At 36.6% G+C, this 12,320-nt stretch overlaps 1 protein-coding gene across 2 annotated transcripts in view; it reads left to right on the top strand.

Annotated features, from left to right (window-relative positions):
* Positions 1 to 11,313, top strand: part of LOC140148909 (nicotinamide phosphoribosyltransferase-like) — a 43,581-nt gene extending 32,268 nt beyond the window's left edge. The window contains exons 7-10 of one of the 2 annotated variants that reach the window (XR_011858536.1): positions 1,507 to 1,767; positions 3,478 to 3,603; positions 4,646 to 7,693; positions 7,818 to 11,313. Coding sequence is in view for 1 of the 2 variants with exons in the window: in XM_072171010.1 (XP_072027111.1) it covers positions 1,507 to 1,767; positions 3,478 to 3,603; positions 4,646 to 4,765 (507 nt within the window). In the remaining variant the exon portion in view is untranslated. Of the gene's footprint in view, positions 1 to 1,506; positions 1,768 to 3,477; positions 3,604 to 4,645 lie in introns of both variants that reach the window. The other variant, XM_072171010.1, reaches the window with a different exon arrangement.
* The last annotated feature ends 1,007 nt before the right edge of the window (positions 11,314 to 12,320 follow it).

Below are 12,320 nucleotides of genomic sequence, written 5' to 3'. Positions count from 1 at the left end.
TAATTGGTCAGGATTAATCATTTTTAAACCCATACTCCCTGTGTATTATGTCTTTACCTATATCTTTCACAACTGGAGTGAGTATTTCAAATGGAAGTTACCCAATTGTCTATTCTATTTGAAACTCATACACCCTCTGTGGAAGACCTTACCTTATAATCTCCCACACATGGGTGTAAGTAGATTTCAACTGGAGTCGCTTAATCAGGTAACCCCCATTTGAAATTCACATTCTCTGTGTGGAAGATTCAGGTCATGTCCAGGGACAGGCGATTTGCGCGGAACTTTCTTTCCGCGCAATTCCGCGCAATTTAGGGATACATGATTTGCATTGAAAAAAAAAGTTCCGCGCAATTCCGCGCAATTTGCTCTTTTTTTCCGCGCAAATCGCCTGTCCCTGGTCATGTCTTCCACAGGGGGTGTATGGATTTCAACTAGAACAACCCAATTTGTAAGGGTATGAGTACAGACAACTTGTAAACTTACAATGATTAACTTAAATTATGATGTATGTTTATTAATTAAAGTAGTGTTTTGTGATCCTAGCATCCTTTTTTATGACATTTTTCAGTAAGTATCCACAAAATCTTCCACAGGGATAGTGTGGATTTTAAATGGAATGGCCCAATGGAAGCTTAAACTTACAGTCCAGGAGACACAATACATATAGAATTTGCCTCTGACCAATCAGTTACACACAGTGTACAAGGTTGATTTTCTACACCCTAACACCCCCCTGGAATAATGGATGATGGGATGTTGGGGGAAATGGTCTATCTTCACAGACTCAAGGAAAATGTTCATGAAATTCCAGAGCAAAGTCAAATGTCATGGAAAAATCATGACCTTCTTTTCAAAGAGAAAGAGTGTATGCAATATTTGTAAAGGAAATATTTGTGTGTGGGGGGGGGGGTGTGGGGGTGTAAGTGTCTGTTCATATGTGGGCGACAAGGTTGGTTCAAAGAGAGGTGTTCAGAGGCTGATTCCGAGTAAATTGTATATTATTGTGTCCCTTGGTCTGGAATTTATTTTGCAATTAGGTTATTGAAAAGTCTTGAAATTTTGATATTGAAAGTCTAGAGACCAAAGTTTTCCGGTTTCTAAATGGCAAATTCTGTTTTATGAATTGCAATACCAGTTTCCAACAGTTTTTAAATTGCAACATTGCACCCTCAACATAGACGGACCATTATTGTTAGCATAAATTTTGAGTGTTTAGGTCAAAGTAAAGCTTAAAATTACATTGATTAGTCTGACAAGTCCTCTCCAAGAAGTTATGACATAAACTGGTTTTCCACAAAAACACTGAATTCTGTTTTCTTTACCGGTAAAATGGAAAACTTTGGTCTCTTTTCTCATGGTTCTTCCTATGCTGAATAGACTATACCTTGTCCTAGCAAAACAAAACGGGGAAAAAATCCAACTAGAAATAAAAAAATTTAAAAAAACCACTAGACACTGTTATTCTTATATGTGTAATTCTTCAAATCTGTTTATGATTGACAGGTCTTGGATCTTCTCGGCAAGAATTTCCCAATAACAACAAACAGCAAAGGTTACCAGCTTCTACCGCCGTATCTGCGAGTCATACAGGGTGATGGTATCAGCTACGAAACACTAGATAGTATACTTTCGAACATGGAGAAGCATAAATGGAGTGCAGATAACGTTGCATTTGGGTGTGGTGGCGCTTTGCTGCAGAGGCTCAACCGAGATACTCAAAAGTGTGCGTATAAGTGCAGCTACTGTGAAGTGAATGGCGAAGGGGTAAGCTGTTTGTAAAAGTCTTATGCTATTCCAGTTGAAATCCACACTACCCTGTGGAAGATTTAGGAAATATCTTCCACAGGGGAGTATAATTTCAAATGGAATGAACACATTAGGCAGTGCCATTTGAATTTCATACACCCTCTGAGAAAGATTCAACCTGAATCATTGAGAGAGGAAGTTTGAGTTTCAAATGAAATTCATACTCCCCCTGTGGAAGATATTTCCAAAATGTTCCACAGGGGTAGTGTGGATTTTAAATGGAATAGCCCATTTCAGTTTGTAAAAGGTGTAGTTTTTGCCAGCTTTACTTTGAGATATCACTCTTCAAAATTGATCAAGGCATTCTGATTTCATAAGTGAATTCAAGTCATGGTTTCTTGTTATAGTCTTCATTTTGTTCATGCATGATTTCATACATACAATGTATGGTATCTAAAAAAGCAGTTTGCCACCAAGTTACTTCATTTAATGTTACCGGTCACATAAAGTCTGCACAAAAAGTAATGCAGCTGTTATAAATACGCTTATAGCTTCAGAACTAATAATTATTCCTACATAGAAAGAAGGATGATTTATTTACGCACATTTTGATACCAAATTCGTCAAATGTCGTTCAATATTAACTACCGTATTCATTCCAATAAGCGCCCATGCTCCAATAAGCGCCCACCCAGGGCATTTTCAATTTGCTAAAGGGTACCATTAATGTTGAAGTGACAGATAGATGTCGATACAGTGAAATAGCTGCAGGACTACACAAGTCCTGCGTAAACTTGCAATACATTTTCTGCATCAGAAAAGCTACTAGAACGTCTCAGGACCTTTTTATAACATACCGTAAAATTCCGTCTACAAGCATATATATGCCTCTAAACGAGGTTTTTTTGACACAAGAGACAAGAGGCAGACACTCTCAGCAAGAACGTTATTTGGAGTTTGAACAACTATATTACTGATAAAGGCGGCTGTACAAACATGTATATTTGTAAGACCAATCTATTGCAATGTTTTTGAGAAGGGTATTGGCCTTTCATATCTTTCGTTAAAAAAAACCTCGTTTAGAGGCATATATGCTTCTAGACTGAATTCTACGGTATGTAAATTCATCTCTAATAAACGCCCAGCTCATGGAAAAATTAGGTAAAAAAATAAGCGCCCACCCAAAATGACTTTGTTTAGCGCCCTGGGTGCTTATTGGAATGAATACGGTACACAGTAGTGCTTTTAAAGAAAAATATCTGAATTTAAAAGTTGCCGTTTACAGCGATCAATGGTTATTATCTTCGCGCTGACTTCAAAGCAATACAAATAGCGGCAACTTTTAAATTCAGGTATTTTTCTGTAAAAACACTGCTGTGTTGTTAATATTAAATGAAATTGGACAATGTCTTTATTAGTTCTGACGCTATAGGCGTGTTTATAACAGCTGCGCTTCTTTTTGTGCTGACTTTATATTGCTGACTATCACCTTTTTCACAAAATCATTGTCCTTTTCCAAGTTGTAAAATATTAAACTATCCCTCAATGCCATTCATTCAGGATGTGACAATATTTAACTTAGGAAGTGAATTTATCAAAATCAACAACAGCGGCGGTATTACATAAGAACTTAGAGATTCTGACTCCGACACAATAATTGAAAATTTAAAAACATTGGATGTTCAATTTACTTATGACCTGGTTTTTGTCTTCTTTTTCTTTTTTTAGAGGAATGTATACAAAGAACCAATCACTGATTTGGGCAAGAAATCCAAGAAGGGCAAACTATCACTTGAACGAGACGACAAGGGTGTTCTTGTAACAATACAGGAGGGCAAAGGCTCACCAGAAAAGGTAGGTTGACACATTTGGCTATTCTGTATCTGGCATAATACCCCTGTGGGAGATTTAAGAAAAGTCTTCCACAGAGGGAGTATGTTTTTCAAATGGAATTGGCCATGGTAAAATATTTTGAAACCCATCCCTTGTATATAGTTTAACCTATATTATATATATTTCACAACTGGAATATTTCAAATGTTAGTTACCCAATTGTCTATTTATTTGAAACCCATAATCCCTTAGTAGACTTTAGCTAAATCTTCCACATATATATAATATGAAGAATTTATGTGCAGGTATAGGCTGATCAGGCTAGAGGTGAGAATCCTGGCATGTTGTGAATGCCCAACCACAAATCCCCAAGCAACGAGGGGAGCGTGGCCTAGCGGTTAAGGCATTGGACTGTGAATCCAAGGGTCGAGGGTTCGAATCCCAGGTCCGCCTAAGCTCGGCTGGCTCTTTGTGTCCTTGAGCAAGGCACTTTACTCTACTTGCTTAGTGCTTCGGAGGGCACTTTAAGCCGTCGGTCTTGTGTACATGTATTTCTGACATTCATGCAGTGTGCACGTTAAAGAACGTCACATGCTATTCGAAAAGAGCAGGGGATCATCCCGGTACTGTTGACTGTACTTCAAAAATACACTCATCTACTCTAGGTTCCAGAGTACAGCTTGTCTGTACGCAGTGTGATAATACTCATACATATGAGGGAGGCACTAAATAAGGAAGAAAAAAAGAAGAAGCACCCCCCTGGAAGCTCTTGCCAATTAACAGTTCCCATTTGACATACAAGGCAATAGTTAACTGTGCAGAACATTTGATTTATCATATTAACAATGTGCTAGAGATTACTCAAGCTTTGAATCTGATCGGGAGGGGCAATTATCAATTAGTGAGTAATTAGTGGTTTTGGCCCAAACCTTTTTAGATAGACTGGATCAGGGTATACATGTATATACATGACTGGGTGAAAAGCTCACTTTTTACTCTCAACTGTGTAGTGTGTATCATCAAAACACTCCCATTTTTTTTATTATACAATTTTTGTTGACAGGATCTACTTGTTCCCGTTTTTGAGAATGGCAAGCTGCTGGTAGACCAGACCTTTGCTGAAATCAGACAGAGAGCAGAACTTCCACTCGTTTTACAAGCCAAGAAGGAACAAAAACAATAGCGCTTGTCTTGTTCATATATCGGGTAAATTTAGAAATTTCAACCATTTTTCAAGGTGTTACGACAGTGTTAACCTAGCTTAAAATGAATAGTCACCAATATTTGAATGTTGTAATGTTGATATTACTTAGTTACAACTATGCAGAAACCAGGTTCAATGTGATTAAACCATTGTTAATCTGGATTAAGGTGGTAATTCATTTTAAGGTTAACTTGTCTTGACACTTTAACTACTTAAACTTATTTTAATTCCACTCATAATAGGTGGGACTCCTGTATTTATATGGAATGATGTACATATAGGCCTATACAATTGGGTACAGCACCTTCATAAAGGGTGATTTGATAAATGCACGCTTTTGTGAGATAAAGCGATTGTATGCTTGGACTTTTTTGATGCACACAGCATTACCACAACAAAAGTGAAGTCCGTCATATTTTAAGCTACTTCTACCTGGACATTTTGGGGCCAAATCAACATGCATAGATGATATCAGTGTTGTTGAGTTGGAGAGAATTCGAAGAAGGATGCAACTGCTTCATGATCAATTAGCAACTGCTTCATGATCAATTAGCAAATGACAACAAGCTTCCAAAAATTTAATTTTACTAGTTTCCTTTACATGGAGTTCACAGCAAGTTTTATGTTGGAAAGATGGTAAGCATTGCAAAAATAACTGTATTTGGCCCCTGCCATCCTATCCAACTCGCCTTAATCTGCTTTCTATCTACTATGCTTCAAAATGGTTTCACCCAGTTTGGTGGTGACATAGACCCCCAGTTACTCTAAAATACCATCTAAAACCTGGGTGCTCCAGTGATTGTGCTGCAGTGAGGCCCTCCTTCGTGTACATATTCAGTGGGGATTTGCATGCATCTGGAATAAATTTTATGGTGTTTTGCAATATTATGGTGCAATGTGGAGCTATGGTGAAAATCTTCTTTGGGTTACGATAGTGCATTTGCTACCTGTCATTTAGTCATGGCCAAAATTGCAGAGCGGCTTGTGCTCGATTTGCTTTTACCTTTTGGCTGCAATGTGATTGGAATATCATTTACACAACAAAGCAACCAGATGTACAAGGCTCAGAAATGCTTCACTGGTACTGTTGATTTGTCCAGAAAAAATTAAAAGTTGAAATTTTGAATTGATGGAAAGTGATCATTTTAACCTAGCAAAGTTATATATAAATAAATTGTACTCAGTGAAAGGAAGAAGGGTTTTTTTTTTCTTGTAGTGTACCGTAATGTATTATACTTATTTGATTCAATCATTGTTTTGTCATTTGTGTATTTGTGATGCGCCATATCAAAAGATACCTGATGTGTTAAGATATAGGCCCTAGGTAAAATAAAGTTGTAAAATATAAACAAAATAATATACTTTTTTCTTCACACTTAAATTTCAAAGTAACACCTCAGATTTAAAAGGCAAGATATTATTTTGAAGCTTAGTCTTTATCCCTTCAAGTTAAGTTAAAATCTCAGTACTTTCAAAGAGACTTGTAAGGTACCTTTAGATATGATGCGTCACATTTATAATAATGCCATTTTCATCATAGAAAATGATCATGTTCGTGTGAGAGGGATTGTAGATTACTGCACATAATGTAAACCGACCAAGCAAAATGAGGACAATGTCTAAGAGTCAGTTTTCAGATTTTTTTTTGCATTATAATAAAGAAAATAAAAGAACATCTTTATCAGCTTTAAAGAAGTATTTTGTGATCCTAGCATCCTCTTTTTATGACATTTTCAGCATTTTTTTACGAAAAAAGCTTATGCCCAAAATTTCAGTTGATTCCAATTTTGCATTTGTGAGTAATGCATGTATGCATGATTATGTATATTACACTGCTCCATGATAGGCCACAGTGTTGTAATTTTGTTCTGGTGTACCAGAACAAAATACAAATGTGACAATATTTTTGCTAAACGAATTAACTGCAAGAACTGTTTTGTACATAAACATTATGTAGCCAGATGTTTCCAGTGGTATAAAAATCTCAACTTTTTTTAATGAAAAGTGGGGGGATGAGGCTGTGGATCACAAAATGCCCCTTTAATTGGAAGTCATGTCATCAGATTGTGATGATGATGATGATTGTGATGATGTAAGAAAGCCAAGTTCATGAAGTTATAGTTGAAAACAAAGGATAGAAAACAGAACATGATCATTTAAAAATGATCATGTTCTGTTTTCTATCTTAGATTGTGGCCTACCATTAAAACAATACACTTGCAAATTGTTAGCTGTATTGATCCAGTGGTTTTGATATGACTAACATAAATAACAGTGCCCCATGGGATAGTACATTGTTCACACAATTTGAATGAAAACTATCTTAAATTTCACGGGGGTAATGAGAAAAATGTGAGCTTTCTTCTGATCCCAAAATCTCAGTTTTTATTAAGAAAAATGGGGGATGTGGCTGTCGATTGGGTCAAGGAGTTTAATTAATCGGCTCAGAACTCAAAAACAATGTCGGCGACATTATCTCATTTTGCTTGACTTGGTCAATATTATTGTTATTTGTTTTCTTCTGTAGTTAGCAACAAGCAAACTATGTTCTCATCCACGCCATCCTCACCAAACACATTCCAGCTGTCATGTTCTCCTAAAGACAACATGAAAAAAATATATAATTGGAGAATAAAAGATAAGATTTTTTTTTACTCAGTGCCAGAAGTGGATAAGTGCAATAGCTGCCCTTTGAACATTTTGCAATTTACACAGTATATTGTACTCATCTACACATGGCAGCTATTGCACTTACCCACTTATGGCACCGAGCAGTCGATATCTACGACCGTGTCATAGAGGATAGGCAAGTCCTATTATTGTGAATGCTAATGTAACTGTACTAACTTTTTGTTGATCTACTAACTGGATACACCCACCAGTTCCACTTGATTGAGGGGATGTTAGGTTTCACCCCATAGACACTGTGTGTTGATAGCTTAACACCCCTCTCAATCAAGTGTAATTGGGTGTTTAGAGTATCTATTTACTGGATACAATCACCAGTTCCACTTGATTGAGGGGATGTTAGGTTTCACCCCATAGACACTAGCTCAACACCCCTCTCATTCAAGTGTAATTAGGTGTGTAGAGTATCTATTTACTGGATACAATCACCAGTTCCACTTGATTGAGGGGATGTTAGGTTTCACCCCATAGACACTAGCTCAACACCCCTCTCATTCAAGTGTAATTAGGTGTGTAGAGTATCTATTTACTGGATACAATCACCAGTTCCACTTGATTGAGGGGATGTTAGGTTTCACCCCATAGACACTAGCTCAACACCCCTCTCATTCAGGTGTAATTGGGTGTGTAGAGTATCTATTTACTGGATACAATCACCAGTTCCACTTGATTGAGGGGATGTTAGGTTTCACCCCATAGACACTAGCTCAACACCCCTCTCAATCAAGTGTAATTGGGTGTTTAGAGTATCTATTTACTGGATACAATCACCAGTTCCACTTGATTGAGGGGATGTTAGGTTTCACCCCATAGACACTAGCTCAACACCCCTCTCAATCAAGTGTAATTGGGTGTTTAGAGTATCTATTTACTGGATACAATCACCAGTTCCACTTGATTGAGGGGATGTTAGGTTTCACCCCATAGACACTGTGTATTGATAGCTCAACACCCCTCTCAATCAAGTGTAATTGGGTGTTTAGAGTATCTATTTACTGGATACAATCACCAGTTCCACTTGATTGAGAGGGGTGTTAGGTACCACTCCATAGGCATTGTGTCTGTTGATGCCTCAACACCCCTCTCAATCAAGTGGAACTGGTGGGTGTGTAGAATATCTATATGCTGAATACACTGGCCAGTTCCACTTGATTGAGAGGGATGTTAGGCTTCACCCCATAGATATTGTGTGTGTTGATACCTCAACACCCCTTTAAGTTCCACTTGATTTAGAGGGATGTTAGGTTTCACCCCATGATAGATATTGTGTGTGTTGATACCTCAACACCCCTTTCACTCAAGTGGAACTAGGTGTGTATATATGTGATGCGATCAAGCCAAATCAGTTGGAACTCGGAAATATTGATTTTGAGATATAGCCAAACAAAGGACTTATTTCCTTTTGTTTCCTGTTGTTTTGGAAACTCTTTAATTACTCATATCTTTGGAACTGGTTGTTCAATTTAAATAGGGTTTTCTGCAAAATGCAGCTTTGTAATATGTTTTTTACTCTCATATAAGAAAATAAAATTTATTATTTCCGAGTTCACTGATTTTGCTTGATCGCATCACATATATAGAGTAAATAGATACAAGTTACTCACTTCTTGGCACTGAACAGTGCATTGTTTTCATTTGTATTGTCAAAGTATTTCTAAAAGGATATGAAATAGTGTATATTTGTCAAAAACAACAAACCTGAAATTCTTGTATACTTTATTTTAAACATTACTGTATTTTGTAGTTATTGCCACGCTTCTTTGTATTACCCAGAATCTTTTATCATTTTGTCTTAATAATAAAAGACATTTAAAACCAAATTGTTGTTTTATATGTACTATAAGAAAGGTCAGCAATAGAGACCAAAGTTTTCCGTTTTACCGGTAAGAAAACGTAATTCAGTGTTTTGGTGGAAAATTAGTTTATGTCATAACTTCTTGAAGAAAACGTTGTAAAACCAGTTTATGTCATAACTTCTTAGAGAAGACTTTGTCAGACTAATTAATGTCATATTAAGCTTTGCTTTGCCTTAAACACTTCAAATTCATGCCAACAATAATGGTCTATGTTGAGGGTGTAATTTGAAAACTGTTGGAAATTGGTATCGTAATTCACAAAACGGAATTTGTCTTTTAGATATAAAAACTTTGTCTCTAGTCAGAACTGTGTGAATAAAAATCTTGCAGGACAATCTTACAACTCATCAAAATGTGGTCTTCGGCCTCAAGGCTGCCTCCCCTTTAGTAGGGTAGAGACTAGAGGTAGGCATCACATGGTGGAGTACCTACAACCAAGCCATTGTAGTAGGGTATAGGGTTGAGTTGGTTTAATTTATACTCGATTCCTTTTGCAGTAAAGCAATTTTTTCGCATGCTCTTACACTCTTGTTCCAATGGGCTATTCCATTTAAAATCCACACTACCCCTATATCCACAGGAGGAGTATGTTTTTCAAATGTAATTGGTCAGGGTCAATCATTTTGAAACCCATACTCCCTCTGTATTATGGCTTTACCTATATCTTCCAAAGCTGGAGTGAGTATTTCAAATGATCCAACTGTCTGTTCTATTCAAAACTCATACTCCCTCTGTGGAAGTCTTTAGCTAAATATACCACAGGGGTAGTGTGGGCCTCAAATGGAATAGCCCAATACAGAATTTAAATGTATGTACTTTCTATGCAGCAGTATTTTATACTGAATGGGGGATATAAATGGCTTTAACAGGTTCAATTTGTGCTCAAATCATACACCCTATGAAAAATGTGACCTTCATATCAAAGGTTTAATTAGGTAAACAAATCCAGTAAACTATTCACGTCTTTAGCTTTCGCCATCTTGTATGATGGCTTTCTCAAAAGTGACTTGATTCACTGCTTCTCCCGGGGAAACCGGCTGTATCCTCATTCCCAGGGTGTGATGGTGCAAGCAGTGAGTCATATACATGATCTAGAGTGTATAAGCCTATGTCCCGGTTCATGGTGGCGACCCCTTTCTCCTGGTCAATATGGCCTCCCTGACTTTTCTTTTGAATTGGTTTGCTTCATTCCGTGGGAGAAGCAGTGAACCAAGTAACTTTTGAGAAAGCCATCATACAAGATGGCAAAAGCTAAAGACGTGAGTAGTTTACTGGATTTGTTTACCTAAAATTAACCTTTGATAACCAAACCAATCCTACAGATGAAACTGTTCAGTGTGACCTTCATGTTTCTCTCCATCAGGGATTGCATGAATTTGCGACTCCATATGAAATCTACACCCTCTGTGTGAGAGATTAAGATCATGTCTTCCATAAGAGGTGTATGGATTTCAACTGGAATGGCCCTATGTTATCAGCCCATCACTGATGTGTTTGGAGGCTACAAAATGTCAATTTTATAAAATACATAACATGTAAACTAATCAAATTCCCACAAAATGCAGTTGTCATTCTTGTGTTCCAAGCAATCAATGTGTAAATGAAATTGTTTGATTTATTTTATTATATTAGAATATTTAAGATAAATGCAAAAAAATATACAATATAATGTACACATTATTATATTATTAGTGTTGATAAAAACCTGGATGCTCATAAAAGCCTAAAAATTCTCACATCAAAAACGACCCTTAAGTACTTGTATCTGAATGAGGTGCTTGGATCTGAATTGTCTTGTTATATTGCACCAATTTAAATAGACTGTTTATCTTTTTGTTTTGTCAGAATATACATTTAAAATATTCTGTTTTATTTCAATATGGTGGTGATTCGGTGCGTGTACCGGATTATATTAACAGGGCTTTCTTTTTACGTTTAGTGAGTTGTATGTGTTTCTGAAATAAACAATGTATGTAATGGAAATTGTATTTGCTTCGTTTTTTACACAATCAATGTATTAACTTAATATATTTGGCTATTCTATTTAAAATCTGCACACCCCTGTGGACGATTTTACGGTCATCTCAATTCCAGTAGTACCGTATGTTCCATACAGGTAGATATATTTTGGCTAGTTCAATGAGAAATTCCAGCTGAAAATTGTGACAATTAATACATGTAAAATTGAATTCTGCATAATTTGGCCTAAAATTATACAATTTTGTTTGTAATTCTACACCTTTCTCATATATTATGAATGCAAATGGTTGCATCTGGAATATTTTAAACTGCTGAATTTGTAAATTGGAGATTTTGTGTTCTTCTGCACCCCTCCCCCTGTCCTGCCCCTTGTTGTGCTCTACAGCTATCTTCTACATGTAACAGTTTTTGGGACAATCTATATTAGTTTTCTATTGTTATAATGGTTTTTGAATTATATTATTTCCTTTATGTTTGTATATTGGTATTGTAAGAAAACCTTTTTTTGAGTATATTATGTGTGCAGAGTTGATGTGGTGTAAGGGTTGGGTGGCTGGGTGTTTCTTTTCTGTTTCTTTTTTATCAAGTTCCCATCCAAGTACCGGACTAAGGTGGGACAAGAGGAGGCTTCAAAATCACAATTTTGTCACTTAAGTCCGGGAAAAGTATCAAATTTGCTTTCAATCTTGTTGAAATTGCTGTTGAGTACATCACAATCACAGTGAAAGCCCTAGAAAGGATGTCAAGAACTATTTTCTGAAAAAGGTCCCAAAATGGTAGGAAATAGTTATCTTTACATATCCTATATACGGGTCATTTTTCACCATTTTGTGGTTAGAGATGTTTTTTGGGGGGTCATTTTGCATCATGGCGTTATAGACCAGAAAGCAAGTGTGAATTGACATTTGGGCTAATCTATTTAAAAACTATACAACCCCCAATGGAAGACATGACCTTATTCTCCCACACAAGGAGTGTGAATTTTAAATGGGGTTTTTTGAATGGATACG

This window comes from Amphiura filiformis, chromosome 3 (assembly GCF_039555335.1).
Source record: "Amphiura filiformis chromosome 3, Afil_fr2py, whole genome shotgun sequence".
NCBI classification, from domain to species: Eukaryota; Metazoa; Echinodermata; class Ophiuroidea; order Amphilepidida; family Amphiuridae; genus Amphiura; species Amphiura filiformis.
Note: the sequence above shows the minus strand (reverse complement) of the source record. Positions and strands in the feature narration are given on the sequence as shown.